This window comes from Mesoplodon bidens (genome assembly GCF_964165515.1).
Source record: "Mesoplodon bidens genome assembly, chromosome: 11".
Classification (NCBI taxonomy): domain Eukaryota; kingdom Metazoa; phylum Chordata; class Mammalia; order Artiodactyla; family Ziphiidae; genus Mesoplodon; species Mesoplodon bidens.
Window position 1 is genome coordinate 95,692,371 of NC_138167.1, and position 17,687 is coordinate 95,710,057.

At 35.5% G+C, this 17,687-nt stretch overlaps 1 protein-coding gene across 1 annotated transcript in view; it reads right to left on the reverse strand.

The window, feature by feature from the left end:
• PTPRQ (protein tyrosine phosphatase receptor type Q) overlaps window positions 1-17,687 on the reverse strand; it is a gene marked incomplete at its 5' end in the record, with an annotated part of 199,997 nt that overhangs the window by 34,333 nt on the left and 147,977 nt on the right. Inside the window, 2 exons of the mRNA XM_081249912.1 lie at window positions 8,153-8,281; window positions 10,777-10,876. Coding sequence (XP_081106038.1) covers window positions 8,153-8,281; window positions 10,777-10,876 — 229 coding nt within the window. The remainder of the gene's footprint in view (window positions 1-8,152; window positions 8,282-10,776; window positions 10,877-17,687) is intronic.

The following is a 17,687-nucleotide window of genomic DNA, read 5'->3' on the forward strand; positions in this document are numbered from 1 at the left end:
TTCAGAGTTAAATACACACACACACACACACACACACAATTATAGGTGTATGTTGATACTTCAGAATCAAACTGACCTGGGATCATCTTGGCTGTCCTATTTACTAGGTGCATGACCTTGGACAGTTACCTAAATTCTCTAGGCATCTTTTATTTTTCATCTGTAAAGCGGGGATAAGAGTACCTACCACAAATGATTGAGCGGTTGGGTGAGATCATTACATACAAAATGTAACAACTAGCAATTGCTCATACACAGCAATTACTACGTTAGCAAACCCTGTATGTGAAAGTAGATTGGGGTCATTCTTAATTTTACAGACACTATAAATAACAATAAAAATACCAAATGTATTCTGATTTACAGTTTACAAAACATTCATAGGATTCTTTTGAATGGTAAGCTTCCTGAAGGCATATATATTTAATAAAAATTTGACATGCAAACTTCTAAAGTTATTGAAGAAAGAAAGATACTCTTAAAATAGCCATGCAATTGTTTGCTTCATTTTGTTGAGAATTTTATTCCATTCATGATTACTGGATTGGGCCTTGAGTCTTAACATAATGCACCATTACATTCACTCAACTAAAATAGGCAAGATAACTAGTATAGAATGATGCCTAAAATTGGGGGGAAAAAATTGAGGACTGGAAGAAAAGTAGTATCTGTCAAGTAAGAATATTAGTGACATTGATCAATATTATTTTATTTTTTTTCTGATTTAGTCACTGAAAGAAACAAAACTTCTAACTTAAGTGTAGAAAGGAGACAGTGAAAAATAAAAAACATTTTAGCCAGTAGTATCTTTATCTTCTGAAAATTTTGTTGGGTTATTTAATTTTAAGTGTTATAACTCTCTTGGGAAGGCAATCTGTGTTACAGTTAAATTAGTTAAAAACAAACCACAGGGACGGTTAGGCTCAGCAGTGTTTTTGCCTTTTAAATTATATCTTTATTCTTTTAAACTTTCCCAAGAGTTTAATCCTAGATTTAATATAGGATTTATTTTGTAGAAGTATAGATAATCTATACAATTAAAATACTGGATTTTTTCAACTTCATTGGATCTTTTTAAATTGAAGTATGGTTGAATTACAATGTTATGTTAGTTTCAGGCGTACAGCACAGTGATTCCATTTTATATGTGTGTGTATATGTATATATATTTTTTCAGATTCCTTTCCCTTAGAGATTATTACAAAATATTGAGTATATTTCCCTGTGCTATACTGTAGGTCCTTGTTGGTTCTCTATTTTATATATAGTAATGTGTATATGTTAATCCCAAACTCCTCATTTATCCCTCACCCCTTCCTTTCCCCTTTGGTAACCCTAAGTTTGTTTCTATATCTGTGAGTCTATTTCTGTTTTGTAAATAAGTTCATTTGAATCTTTTTTTAGATTCCACACGTAAGCGATATCGTATGATATTTGTCTTTGACTTACTTCACTTAGTGTGAAAATCTCTAGCTCCATCCATATTTAAGCAGATGGCATTATGTGGTTCTTTTTTTATGGCTGAGTGATATTCCGTTGTATGTATGTGTGTGTGTGTGTGTGTGTATATATATATATATATATATATATATATACCACATCTTCTTTATCCATTCATCTACTGATGGAAATTTAGGTTGCTTCCATGTCTCAACTATTGTAAATAATGCTGCTATGAACACTGGGGTGCATGTTATCTTTTCAAATTAGAGTTTTCTCTGGATATATGCCCAGGAGTGGGATTGCTGGACCATATGGTTACTCCAGCTTTATTTTTTTAAGGAACCCTCCATACTGTTCTCCATAGTGGTTGCACCAATTTACATTCCCACCAACAGTGTAGGAGGGTTCCCTTTTCTCCACACCCTCTCCAGCATTTATTGCTTGTAGATTTTTTGACGCTGGCCATTCTGACCGGTGTGAGGTGATACCTCATTGAAGTTTTGATTTGCATTTCTCTACTAATTATTGATGCTGAGCATCTTTTCATGTGCCTCTTGGCCATCTGTATGTCTTCTTTGGAGAAATGTCTATTTAGACCATCCGCCCATTTTTTGATTGTTTGGTTTTTTGATATTGAGCTGCGTGAGCTGTTTGTATATTTTGGAGATTAATCCCTTGTGGGTGACTTTGTTTGCAAATATTTTCTCCCATTCTGTGGGTTGTCTTTTTGTTTTGTTTATGGTTTCCTTTGCTGTTCAAAAGATTTTAAGTTTAATTAGGTCCCATTTGTTTATTTTTGTTTCTATTTCCATTACTCTAGAAGGTGGATCAAAAAAGATATTGCTGTGATTTGTGTCAGAGAGTGTTCTGCCTATGTTTTGCAACTCTGCTCTAAGAGTTTTATAATATCCGGCCTTACATTTAGGCTTTCAGTCCATTCTGAGGTTTTTGTGTGTGTGTGTGTGTGTGTGTGTGCTGTTAGAGAGTGTTCTAATTTCATTCTGTTACATGTAGCTGTCCAGTTTTCCCGGCACCACTTATTGAAGAGACTGTCTTTTCTTCACTGTATATTCTTGCCTCCTTTGTCATAGATCAGTTGACCATAGGTGAGTGGGCTTATCTTTGGACTTTCTATCCTGTTCCACTGATCTATATTTCTGTTTTTGTGCCAGTACCATCCTGTTTTGATGACTCTACCTTTGTGGTATAGTATGAAGTCAGGGAGTCTGATTCCTCCAGCTCCATTTTTCTTTCTCAAGATTGCTTTGGCTATTCGGGGTCTTTTGTGTTTCCATACAAATTGTAAATTTGTTTGCTCTAGTTTGTGAAAAATGCCATGCATGATTTGATAGGGATTGCATTGAATCTGTAGATTGCCTTGGGTTGTATAGTCATTTTGACAATATTGATTCTTCCAATCCAAGAATATGGTATATCTTTCCATCTGTTTGTGTCATCTTCAGTTTCTTTCACCAGTGTCTTATAGTTTTCTAAGTACAGGTATTTTGTCTCCTTAGGTAGGTTTATTCCTAGGTATTTTATTCTTTTTGATGCAATGGTAAATGGAATTGTTTCCCTAATTTCTATTTCTGATCTTCCATTGTTAGTGTATAGAAATGCAAAAGATTTCTGTGTATTAATTTTGTATCCTGCAACCTTGCTGAATTCATTGATGATCTCTAGTAGTTTTCTGGTAGTATCTTTAGGATATTCTATGTATAGTATCATGTCATCTGCAAACAGTGACAGTTTCACTTCTTCTTTTCCAATTTGGATTCCATTTATGTCTTTTTCTTCTCTGATTGCTGTGGCTAGGACTTCCAAAACTATGTTGAATAATAGTGGTGAGAGTGGGCATCCTTGTCTTCTTCCTGATCTTAGAGGAAATGCTGTCAGCTTTTCACTGTTGAGTATGATGTTAGCTGTGGGTTTGCCATATATGACCTTTATTATGTTGAGGTATGATCCCACTATGCCCACTTTCTGGAGAGTTTTTATCATAAATGGGTGTTGAATTTTGTCAAAATCTTTTTCTGCATCTACTGAGATGGTCATATAATTTTTATTCTTCAGTTTGTTAATGTGTATCACACTGATAAGCAGATATTGAAAAATCCTTGCATCCCTGGGATAGATCCCACTTGATCATAGTATATGATCCTTCTAATGTATTGTTGGATTCAGTTTGCTAGTATTTTGTTGAGGATTTTTGCATCTATGTTTGTCAGTGATATTGGTCTCTCTCTCTATATATTTTTTTTTCTTTTTTTTTTTTTTTTTTTGCGGTACGCGGGCCTCTCACTGTTGTGGCCTCTCCCGTTGCGGAGCACAGGCTCCGGACACGCATGCTCAGCAGCCTTGGCTCACGGGCCTAGCCGTTCCACGGCATGTGGGATCTTCCCGGACCGGGGCACGAACCCGTGTCCCCTGTATCGGCAGGCGGACTGTCAACCACTGCGCCACCAGGGAAGCCCTGGTCTATAATTTTTTTGTGTGGTATCTTTGTCTGGTTTTGGCATCAGGGTGATGGTGGTCTCATAGAATGAGTTCAGAAGTATTCCTTCCTCTGCAATTTTTTGGAAGAGTTTCAGAAGGATAGGTGTTAATGATTTTCTAAATGTGTTGTAGAATTCGTCTGTGAAGCCATCTGATCCTGGACTTTTGTTTATTGGGAGTTTTTAAATCACAGATTCAATTTCAGTTCTTGTAATTGGTCTGTTTGTATTTTCTATTTCTTCCTGGTTCAGTCTTGGGAGGTTGTACCTTTCTAAGAGTTTGTCCATTTCTTCTAGGTTGTCCATTTTATTGGCATATAGTTGCTTGTAGTAGTTTCCTATGGTCCTTCATATTTTTATGGTGTCTGTTGTAACTTTTCCTTTTTCATTTCTAATTTTATTAATTTGGGCCCTCTTCCTTTTTTTCCTGATGAGTCTGGTGAAAATTTAATCAACTTTGTTTATCTTTTCAAAGAACCAGCTTTTAGTTTCATTGATCTTTTCTGTTGTTTCCTTTGTCTCTATTTCTGCTCTGATCTTTATAATTTCTTTCCTTCTACTAATTTTGGGTTTTGTTTGTTCTTCTTTCCTCTATTTGCTTTAGGTATATGGCTAAGTGGTTTATTTGAGATTTTTCTTGTTTTGCAAGGTAAGCTTGTATCTCTATAAACTTCCCTCTTAGAACCGCTTTTGTTGCGTCCCATAGGTTTTGGATCGTTGTGTTTTCGTTTTCATTTGTCTCTAGGTATTTTCTGACTTCCTCCTTGATTTCTTCAGTGATCTAGGCTCAGCAATTTTAAAGAGATAGGTCTGCGTTACCAGTGTGTGTATGCTCATCTTGCTAATATTTCCTCCTAGAAATGTTTCTCACTTCATTGTGTTAATGGCTGTGTTTTGAAGGAGCCATCACAAAACGTTGTTTTGTTCATTTGTTTATCAAATAGCAAAACCCAAGGGTTATTTTCTAATCTGGTAAATGTGGAATAGATGAGCACAAATATCAAGAACTCTTCCCAAGAAATACAGCTTGTGTTCACTAAGCTATATAGAAAATGTACATAATGAAATGATGTCATTATCATTCCAAATAAGAACTTAAAAAACATCTTAGCATATCTCTGAATGTTCTCATGGATTTATAGAGTATTAAATCTTTGAATTTTGTTCTCTTTCAAGAGAAGAAGAATGAGAGACTTCTTCTTCAGGTCCTTTGTGAAATAAGGTATAATGTGATCAAATGATGAGAGTTTATACATATAAAAATTATAGGAAGAATCTTAAAATGTATATAAATATATAGGCAGATATAAAAAATGTCTTAACCACAAAACCCTAAATCCTGAAGAGGATTTAGTACCAAGTATTGTAATGACCATTTTTGGTCAACTAGGTAACTCCCTAAAGTTAATATTTTAACTACTGATTAGATATTTTATCATTTCTGTTATGGACATGTGAAGACCTATAACACTGAGGAAAACTGCAAGTACAATTAGCATGAAGAAAGTAGGCAGGTTGGAAGGGAAAGAATATGCCTATGCCTCAGGTATAAAGAGCATATATTAATTGGGTAGATTTAAAGGAAATTATCTAAGTTCCTTCTTGTAAATAACAAAGACATATGGCATAAGTACGTTACTCAGCAATTTAGAAGCTAACTCCAGCTCTTTGGTTCTTCTGTCTCAGAATCTACCATTAGTCTTTGTGGCTCTACCCTCATCAGACATGTATGGCTTTGAATAGATTTAGATTTTCCAGCACCTGAAATACAGGTGAAGAGAGCTTCAGTGAAGAATGACCACATGCATATGTGCACATGGCTAATTATGAATCTGTTAGTTACTGTTTTTTCTAGTCTTATTGTCTAATGTATTAGTGACTTTATTAACATGAAAAACCTTCAGTAAATAATAAAGCTGGAGGTAGATCTCTATAATGAAAAGAATTACTACCAAACCACTTGATAGTTATTTTAATAAATTTCTGTAATAAATCAAGCAAAGCATATTAGTATGTGCCATTGGAATTACCAATGAGAAAGTTTTTACAGTCACGATTACTAGAATCATAACAAGTAAATGAGAAAGCAAAAAGCATGAAAACAAATTTCTAAGTGTGCTATGACTAGTGGTAATACATACCCGTTTTCTATGTGCAAAAACAGATAAAAATTGTTTGAAATATACTTTAAAGGCAATTGTACATTCATGTACAAATAAAGTGACATATATATAAATAAACATGGAACAGGAAAATAAATGAGTCAAGGTTAAATAAGGCTGTCCCTGAATTATAAGTACCCGATAATAAACAATCTATACAGTCTTTGCCCACCTTTTCCATTAGCTGTCATGACAGTCATTGTTTAAAAAATATATATCTTATCCCTTTTTGATAATGGCTGTGTTCAGCAGTGGAGTAGGGGGCAAGCTGTGAAAACACATAGAGCTTAGGGGATCTGACCTCACATAGCCTCTATAGAATGGTAACCTCTTCGAAAAAGAATACTTTCTCCAATACTGACTGGCTTTTTTCACTGTATTATAACTCCTAAAGATCTACTTACTAGAGACTTTTGGGGGATTAACAAAGAATCTTTTAAAAAATGCTGTAAAATTGTTTGGGCACTTAGAAATTCACGTTTTAGTATGAACAGATTCAACTAAATTGTTCAAAAAACTAAAATTAATTGCACTCAGAGATTTGAAGTTCTATCCCTTGTATACTTTCACCTGTAGAAGAAAGAGATGGAGATCCCAGGCCTGAACTCAGAAAGGAGTGTGGAAAGGGAGTTGGGGCCCACAGGGGTAAAGGAGAAGAAACTTCCTTTTACTATGCAGTATGACCCTTACAGAACTGAGACACAGAGCCTAATACTAGTAATGCTCTATTGTTGCTATGATGTGATTTAACTTTGACAGGTTACCCTGAAAATTGGTTGATCTTTCATGTGGAAAACTATGTCCTGCTTAATATATAACCATCTTACACATAGTCTTTGGAGCACTATCCATTTTAGATAGGAACAACCTGTATTGGAACATAAACAAATGTAGATAAATATAAGGAAGTTTTCATATCCAACAAACCAAATTTCTTTGTAATTTACTGATAACACTGAATAACTTTCATTTTGTCGCATTTGGAAGGACCCTGCTTATCAGATGACACTTCCCTCTATAGCACGTATATATACTTATACGTATATCTACATATAGCACGTAGATATTTTTAGACATACTGGAAATATTTTTGCAAGGTAAATCTATTAGGTAAAGACCAACTTTGGTAAATAACTATAAATTATTAATTCCTTTTTAAGACCTTTGATGCCATATTTTCAGAGTTGGTAACAATTTCTAAAATTCAACACAGCTGTGCAGGTACTTTGTAACAATTGTCATGTGCTTATAAGCATCACAAAATATTGGATCTCATAAGAATTGAAACTTGTTAAGACAATCTGATGATAGTTTTTATTAAGAATTTGGAAAAAGAAAAAAAAACTATCAATCACTGAACAAGCAAAAAAATAAAAAATATAAAAGAATTTGGTGAGTTATCTTAATAGAAGTTTTTCAAATGTGCCAACATTTTGAATAATTTATCTTTACAATTAAGCATTCTACTATTTCCAATACATAATGATGACATATTTAGTATACATGTTTTTACTTTTCCTTTCAAAGGTAATTTTAACTTTGTATTTAATTCTTAAATACTAGGCAGTTTAAAAAAATGAAGTGTTAATACACAATTTAGACTTCTAATGTCATTTTATACTAAAATAAGGAGGCATAAGACAGGCTTTTATAAAAATGATATAAACAATATCAAGTAGTTACAAATTTAATTTAAATTTGTGATAAAAAATGTGGACACCTCCAGGAAATCCAATGTAAAAAAAAACTGTCATCTGAAGTGAATTATTAAATATAATTTTAAAGATTTAATGTGTACAAATATTTGTCTCAGGAAAAAAAGGCTTGGTTGAACATTATAGTCCAAGGTTCCTATTGAACTCAAAAGTATTAGGAAGATTGATTCTCCGAACACCAGTGAGAAGTGTGTAGAAGATGGAGGTCACCCTTTGAAAGAAGATCTCTGCGACCTGTGTAAATAGGAGCCCCACAAACACTTCCAACAAGCATAGGTCAGAATAGGGTCATGGCTCCGGGCCCTCTGGACCACTGTTCGCCCAGAGGAGTGCTCACCGCGTTAATCTCTCGTCCTTCAGTTCCAGGTCTGCCACTGTGATGAGCTGATCTAGGTTGAATTTAGTGTCAATAATTTCTGCATCCCGAGGAGAATATGTCCCACCTTCTTTCTGCTTCTGTCGAATTCTAATAAAGTCCAAGAAGGGAATATCATAGAAAGCATATGAAATTATATTTAGTTTTCTTAAGACATCAGTCAAATAATTTCTTTGTTGGGATCACTTCCCTGAGTATGTTGCAAATTTGCAGCTACTCAACTCTTTCCTGTTTTAATTCCACAGAATGTATTCTATAATTTTTTAACATGCTGCTTTTAATGAGAATTAGTTCATTAAAGCCTGAGCCATTGGCACATTTAAAATACAGAGCAAACGAGACTGAGGCTGTGAGCTTGTTTCTCCTCCCTCAAGCTGTCTCATATATTTGTTATAGAAAGGAAATATGCCAATGTGGACATAGCTCACTGCTATCAGCACCAGTGCTAAAAGACAATGCTCCACTGTTTTTACATAACGTGGAAATACATAAAAATGTGTTTTGAATAGTCTCATTGGCTTTTATAAAAATATTGTCAAATATGTAATATCTAAGTATAATATAACTATACAGATTATGTAATCTAAGAATATAATATATAACCAGAAAACTCAGGTTCAAAAAACTCACATGCATATGCGAATCAAATCAAAGTCTCTTCATTTTGAGCCCTTTACGTGTTTATTTTTATATGACACAGTACGGCATATTATAAAGTAATATTTAGCTATTCTATGTATCTTTTGCACTTCAGACATTTAATATTTATTATGATTTATGTGTTGAGGATGATATAGGAAGTATAAAATATGGTCCTTATCCTCAAGGACATAATTTAGTTGAGAAGTAGGATCTAAATGTAGAAAAAGCATTAAAAAAAGAGAAAAGAAGTCAAATTACAACTCCTTAAACAGTAATTGATTAGTTATAAAATGTTATATAAGTGATTACAACTATTAGTATTTAGAGGAAATAAAAAGTAGGATTTGACTTGAGTGTTCCAGAATGAGAAGGAGGAGGAAGCACACTTCCAGCTGACTGAACAAAAGCAGAGTTGTATGAAAACTGATGGAATGTTCAGGTGAGAACAGACTCTGTTGGCTGAAGAGCCGTATGTAGGAAAGTTGTAGGGAATAAGAGGGGCCCATTTCCTGCCCACAAAAGGAGTTCATCCCATAAAAAAAACGATTTTAGAGCAGGAAAAATGATATCAATATGGTGGATGCACATCCCTCAGGGACAAGGACCATATATTACACAACATAACTTTAAAAGTGCCTAAAATAACGACCTCCTCTCACCATCTTCTGGCTGAATCTGAGAACACTCTCTGGTATAAGAAAAATATCTTTCAAGAGCCCTTCAAATTATCCATCAAAATGATAATTTAAAAGATTCAAGATGAAACAGAGGATGCTTGGCAAACGGGATACAGGACACCATTCTTCGGATAAAATAGAGCCTATTGAGCTACTTAGGAAATTAGTATAATGGTTATTTTTACAAATGTAAGGTCCCTTTAACTCGGCAATCTACCTTATGAAACTAGATTTTAGGGTCACAACTAAGATTTCCCCTGAGGTCCTGTGAACAACGGGAATTAAGAGACTGATACTGAGAATTTTAAAAGACACTTGGAAAACACAGTACAGACATTTTGATAAAGTAAACGTGAGAAAGGGGCCCATCATATAAAGAAGTTGGACATTTTTAAAGTGTCCTTACTGGAAAAGTGATCTCTTCTGTATAAAATCTGAAATTTAGACCTGATTAAAATATTTTCAATTAAACCTATCAGAGTTATAAAATATTCCAAAAGATGTAGAAAGCCTGGCAGCTTCTGCTTTTGTGTTACCACTCTGTCTCTCAGCTCTACATCCACACTTCTTTGCCCTGCTTTGTGATACTGAAGTTAGACTCTGTAACATTTCTCCTTTGCCAGCTGGCTGGACGTTAAACTTTGTCAATAGAGGACACTGCAGTCATCCTACAAGGCACTGGGGACAGGGAGATACTTCCCTTGAGTGTTCTAGGGCTGCATTATTCTTATTCATTGTGGAAGCCCAGCAGCCCACCTGGATGAGCACTAGCTGCCTCTTAAGTTCGTGCTCTCTCCATCAGTGAATGATTCCAGGTGGCTCCAGCCCACCCATGCCATCAGGCAAGAGTGGGCTGCTTCCACTGTCTGATTCCAGCCTGCCAACCCTCCAATAACAATGGGTAGCTTCTACAGATCAGCTCCAGCCCTTCCTTTGTCATATTTCTTTGCACAAAGATAGGTGATAGGGCTGCGTGTGCCTGTGGTAGCCATTCCATGTCAAACTTGGGAGTGAGATTTCTTCTAGTTCTTTGTTCCTTTATTGTCCACTCCTCCTTAGCCTAGAGAGAGTAGCTTTGTTGCACTTGCTACTTCTGGATCCCTTAGTGTTTTCTCTTACCCCCTTTAGTTGTTAACTATTTTTACTAGTTAACATATTATTAAATGTTTCCCATTAAAGTAACCATTGTGGCTTCTGTCTCCTGATTGGGCCATGACTGAATGATGTCTATAAAGCATCTTAGGAATAAGTACAAATAAGTCTTACCTTGCAAATGCAAAAATAGCTGTTCCAAGAAGAATAATTGAAAGGATACACAAAGTGACTGAAAGTATAATCTCTACAGATCTTTCTGAAAGCCCTTCACCTGAAGAGGAAGACGTATAAAATCATTAATTATTATTATATGTAATACTACATTGGGTCTCAAAATACAGAAAAACAATTTGGCATATTTCTCAATAATGCTAATGAAGTGTACAAATGTGTTTCTCTTCTCCTCCTAGATCTTCTAACTTTGGAGCTCAATCCTTGGTGCTCTTCTTTTTTTCTATCTAAACTCACACCTTTGGTGAACCTGTGCAGCCTCATGGTTTTAATTTTCATCTATATGATGATGACTACTTAACTGTAATCTAAGGAACTCCCAACTTGTATATCCAATTGCCTACTATATATCTTTATTTAGAAGTGTAATTAAATATTAAAAATCCAAATTTCCAAAGCTGAACTCCTATTCTTCCCTCCTTTCAACTGCATCTTTCTACATCTCAGTTGATGGCAACTTCATTGTTCTAGTTGCTCAAGCCAAAAATCTTGGAGTCATACTTGACTTTCTCTTTCGTAGAACACATCCAAAATCTCTGAGGAAATCCTGTTGGCTCTATGTTTTTCACTAAAAGAAACTAGGGAAACTTGGAGAGATAGTAATTCCAAAGTGTGATTAGGGCACAAAAGGAAGTTGGGATATCTAATGGGGCAAGAAAGCTAAGAAATGATCAAAGGCTAATGGTATGGAAAGAACAAAAGATCATCTTGAAGAGGTGGCCAAAGATGGAACAATTTAAACTTTATAATGAATAAAAACTGAAATTGATTGAAATAGATTCGATATAAAAATCCATGAGTTCTAATATTATTCAATGAAAGAGAAATGAAAATTAAAACCAAAAAAGTACTAATTTGTAACCTCTGGTTTTAGCTAAACAACTCTTTTTTTCACTCTAAAAATTTGTAATTAAAGAGAAAAAATTAAGCATTTTTCCCGTGGCTTTCTCATGTGAACTCTTTTTTATGAATTAAAAAATAGCCCCAGTTAAGGAGGTAAAACCTCCTTATTAGAGGAGAATTCTGTTTAATAAATGTGGAAGAAATAATAAAATTAGAAATTAATTTTGCATTCCTAATGAAATAATTGACTCAGGTAACAATCATAAGTGTACCTTTAAATGACCAGGAGGAAGGTTGAAAGGCATTTGGATATTTAGGGAATGTCACACTATCATCTCACAGATTATTTGCTGGTTATAACAAGGGAAACAACAACTTTCCAGTGAAAGGTCCTGCTATCATTACCACTAAACTTACTGATCAATTTTAACATCCTGAAAATGTGACAACCAGGTATTATACACCTCCTGATGTGAGGTATTTTGATCTACGCAGCAACACCTGTAAAGTAGCCCTGCCAAAAATGTTCATTGTGAATATTCAAACCTTTAGATCTTATCTCGAATTTATAAGAAAGTAGGAAAAGGAGTTAATGACACCAATAAAAAGCAATCAGACAAATTCAAAATATGGAACCTCTTGCAGGACAACTCATCTGGTTGCCTAAATGAGTCCATGGTATAGGGGGGGAAAGAAGTCTCTTCTAGATTAAAATAGATTAAGAGACAAAATCATCAAAAATAATGTGTGAACCTCTTATTTGATCCTGTTTTAAACTACAAAGAAAAAAATCAGAGGATGATTTGAAACTACATATATATATATATATATAGTTTTACATAATATCAAGGATTTATCATTAATTTTGTTGAACTGCAACAATATAACAACATACTTATTACAGAAATATGCTAAACTGTTTTGGAGTGGAATATATAAAGCTTTCTGTGATTTACTTTAAAATACTTCAGAAACAAAATGAAAAATGCGTAATTAAGACAGATGTGGCAAACCATTAAAAATTATTAAATTTAATTAATAGGTATTTGGGGGCTCATTATACTATTCAAAACTTTCGTGTACACTCTATTCACTTCTCACTACCTCTGCTGCAAGCATCCTGATCAAGTCCACCATCCTGTTTTGCATGAATTGTTGTACGGACACCTAACAAGTCTTCCTGTATCCACCCTGTCCTCTTTCCATCTATTCTCAACATAGTAGCAAGAGTAATGATTTTTAAACATTGCCTGTCTACTTAAAATCCTCCTTATCTCTCACAGACAAAATCCAAAGTCCTTCCAATGGCCTATGGCCATAGGTTAATGGCCTCTGGTTCCCTGTTATCCGTTTGACTTCCCCTCCAGTCTCCACCTTGCTTACAACTCTGGAGCCAGACTGGCCTCCCTATTGTTCTTGGGACACACCAGGTCACTCTTGATATAGGGCTTTTGGCCAGCTTCTTCCTGTGCTTAGAAAGGTATTTCTCTTATAGATCTGCCTGGGTAGCCATTTCATTACCTTGAGGAATTTGCTCAAATATCACCTAGTCAGCGAAGCCCACACTGACCACCTCTTACGGACTGAATGTATGTGTCCCTCCAAAATTCATATGTTGAAGCCCTAACACAAATACAGTGTGACAGTATTTGAGTAAGGAAGTAATTAATGCTATATGAGGTCACAAGGGTTGGGTTCTAATCTGATAGAATTAGTGTCCTTTTTTTTTTTTTTTTTTTTTTCTTTTTGCGGTACACGGGCCTCTCACTGCTGTGGCCTCTCCCGTTGCGGAGCACAGGCTCTGGACGCGCAGGCCCAGCGGCCATGGCTCACGGGCCCAGCCGCTCCGCGGCATGTGGGATCCTCCCAGACCGGGGCACGAACCCGTATCCCCTGCATCGGCAGGCGGACTCTCAACCACTGCGCCACCAGGGAGGCCCAGAATTAGTGTCCTTTTAAGAAGAGACACCAGAAAGCTAGTTCTCTCCCTCCATGTGCACATGCTGAGGAAAGGCCATATGAGAAAATAGCGAGAAGGAGGCGTTCTGCAAGCTAGGAAGAAAGCCCTTACCACATACTGAAGTGGCTGGAACCTTATCTTGGATTTCTTCCCTCCAGAACTGTGAGAAAAATAAACTTCTGTTGTTTAAGCCACTCAGTCTATAGTATTTGTTTATGGCAGCCCAAGCAGACTAAGACATTACCGTATTTAAGATTGAAAGCTGCAACTCCTTCACTTCCTGCCTTCCCCCTTCCACCTCCCCTACACTCTGTTCTACTTTTTCTTTTCTCCATAGCCCTTTGTAACGTATCTTATAATTCATTTATTTATTATCTTATTGTTTATTACCTGTCCAGAATGTAAGATCCCTGAGGACAGGAGTCTTTGTTGTATTCAAAACTGTATTCCAAGTCCTGAGAACAGTATCAGGCACATAGCAAATGCTCAATAAATATTTTCTAAATTTACTGATATATGAAAATGTCGATTTTGAAGTATAATAGAAATTAAAAATTTTCAGGTTGAAGATTAGGCATTAAACCAAATAAGAATATATAAGTTATTAATTATTTTGATACCACTAGTAATTATAATTATAACCAATTTTAAGTTATAGAATGTATAATTTTACTGTAAAAAGTATTAAAGTCAAGTGACAAAATAGGTTAACTATCTGTAAAATACACAGGGGTTAATGTTTCATCTTTTCTTCCCTGGATTGGTGCTTATGAAATTCTAACACCATGAAAGAGTTTCTGTGGCTATTCTGCACCGTGGATTTGAATTGAATACTGAATCTTAAACAGTTATCAGAGTTTCATGGTCATCTAGAATCTCCAGCTAAATTTAGAAGACTCTAAAGGAGCATGTAGCTCACAAAGTATTTTAGATACACCTTTTTCATACATTAAAATATAAATGGTTTGTTTCATGAATTTTCACATGCTGACTCCTAACTGGATATGCTTGGGAAAGGAAACATGAAGATGAATAGAATCATCTTTATCAGGTAGTATTGAGTCACTGGACCTTGGAACCTAGTGGGGAAAAAATGATTTCACAGACCACAAAAAATTTTCAGATTAGATTGCCATTTCAAAGCACTAGCCAAGTGAAGTGAGGAAATGACATATGATGTATTAATAAACAATAGGTAATCCTTTGGGCACATGTATTACAAATGTACTACTAGGAAGGGACAAAATGTACTATGACTGTCCAGCACAAATTTTGATTCACTGCTAGGCATGTACCCACAGAGCATTACCAGTACAGAATGAAGTCATTTCTCTAAATCCTTTTACAGAAAACAAAACTCTTTCAATTAAAGATATAAACATGATTCTTTTTGTAACGTGTACAAGTCATTTCCTGATTAGACTTAAAATCCATTGAAAGGTCAAATTAAATTGTTTTATTTGCATAACAGAATGTACTACTGTAATTAAGCAAATCATAACTATAAAGCACTACCTAATTTTTCATAGTATTATCTTTTGATTATCATTATTTAAACTCCTCTATGGATCTGACTTTTTAATGCAGTTTTATATCTCTAAGAAGCTTGAACTAAATGAGTTATAAAGCTTCTAGGACAATGCCTGGCTCTTGATATAGGTACTTACTGCATGAGAGATCATCTTCTTAATATTATTATTAATCTTAAAAGAAAACAACTTCTTAGAACTTAAGTATAAAAAGTTCTTCTCTTTTAGCCCAGTATTAGCCATCCAGAATATTCAAATACTGCACAAAGAACTTACTAAAGGTCTCTCAGTTTCATAATTCAAGAAATATAAATTAAAATACCCTAAATAAATGTCTTTTAATACATCATATTGGCAAAATATTAGAAGTAGATGATAAACAGTGGCCAGGTTGCAAAGTCATAATTAGTCATTGTTAAAACAAAAAGGAATTATTGCATCTTTATGTGTAAAAACAGTATACTTATGTATGAATGTCAGCCTCAGAAAGCTAAGATGAGCAGATGCAAAGAGAACAGCTAGAAATAATTTAAAATGTTGAGAGGAGAAAATGGTACAGCAAAGATAGGAAGTCTGCGGGAACAGAAAAATCAGAAGTAGTAATGAAATCGAAAGCTACTTGGGCACTTAGTGATTTCCAGGCAACGCAGTACAGTGGTTATAAGCACAGCACTGCCTGGAGTCAGGTTGCCTGGGTCTAAAAGCTAGTTCTGCCATTTCCTAGCTCTGTAACCTCGGGCAAGATGCTTAAAGACCCAGCTTCAGATTCCTTACCAGTAAATTGGGGATACCTATAAACAGGAAATCGTGTTATAGGGTTGTAGTGAAAAATACATGAGGTTATTTACAAAAAAACTCATACAGGGCTAGTCACGTAAATAATGTTTCGTATCGTTATTAAGAACATTTCATAGTCATTAACCTGTCCATTCATCTGATTTAATCGCCCAGTCAGCTTATGAAGTAGGTATTATTATTCTCATTTTGGAAATAAGGTTGCAGAAGTTAATTTGTTAAGTAACTAACCCAAGGTCACATAAATTCCATATATGCCAAAACTGCCTGAAATATGCTTGTCTGACTACAGAGTTTTTTTTACGAGGTTCGCCATCGCATTGCCACTGCCTCATTAACATCATAAAACCTTCCCCTGTTCCTCTGGTGTCCTGGGGGCAAGTGATCCTTTTGCTGCAAAAAATATAGAGTGACTCCCTATCTCTGTTCCCAAGTGAGCATATTGGAACTTTTCATTGTTAGCACGGTAATTAAATGAGAAGTATTATGACAAAAGAAAACAATCACAGAGCGCCTTTGCCATGAGGTTTAAGGTTTCAACTTGTTCAGCCTTAATGAAGCCCTGTGAGGTGCAGAAAGCAGTGTCTGGTTTTCAAATCACAGGAATCCTCTATAATTAAACCTTGCAATCAAAACATTGCCTACAAGCAGTTTCCATAAACTGATGTGCCTAAGGAGGATCCTTAAAAAAGAATTTAAGAAGGATTCTTGTGAATTTCCTTAATAAAAATCCTAATGCTCAATCCTGAGTGAAAACAAAATCAAGTAAGTTGTAAATATTTCTTTAGGACCAAAATGATGGCACATGTCATTTCCCATTGTTCCTACAGGCTATAAAGATTTCCCAACGTGCAAACCTCTTCCATGTTATCAATCCTTATTCAGCAAAGCCCTGTCTGGCCCCTTCTCACTTGTACTGCTGTTAGCCTTTTTCCCAAAACTTAAGCCTTTTAGTTCATCAGTGATTCTTTGCCCCTAATTTTAACATCCAAATAATATCTCTGACAGGCACAACCACTATCAAAATGGTCTGTCTTGTAAGCGCATGTCCTATACTAACTTAGAAACACAGCTTTGCAAAGGCACTTAAATCCTGAAGATTGTATTGATGGGCGACTCAACTTGAAGCTCATTGCCTGTGGTGTGCAAAATACCAGTACATCCAGTGGTGGTTTGATGACCTAGATGGGACCTAGACTTCTTTCGCTGAAGTGTGGGATGCACACCTAAGTGTTGGGCAGGCCTGTTAGAAATGCTGGGAGCCACTAGCCTGTTGCAAATGCTATCCTGTATCCCAATACATGACATGTTTGAGAGAAAAAAAGGCCTCAAACATCCTTTGTATGCTTACAATGACACCAGGGATATTACACCAATGCATTTTACTATTTGCTTCCCTCCATCCTCATAGCCGTGAAGCCATTCTTGCCACTGAACGCTGCCCACTGTAGAAACAGTCAACTTTATTTCCTTTTTGGGTCCTTCTGCTATATCCTCCTCGGCAATGTTCTTTTTCCAAAAACTCTACGACTCTATGGCCTTTTATTAATGTCAATTATAGACCAGCACCTTTTCTGGAGGGTGTTCTTTGGTTCCTGACTCAAGAGTGAATCTGATATACACAGAACCACAATATCCAATAGCCAGGTAAAAAATTAATATGAGGCCAGAAATGGATGGTGTTACATCCATTAACCAGCAAAATGACTGGGCTACTTTGATGG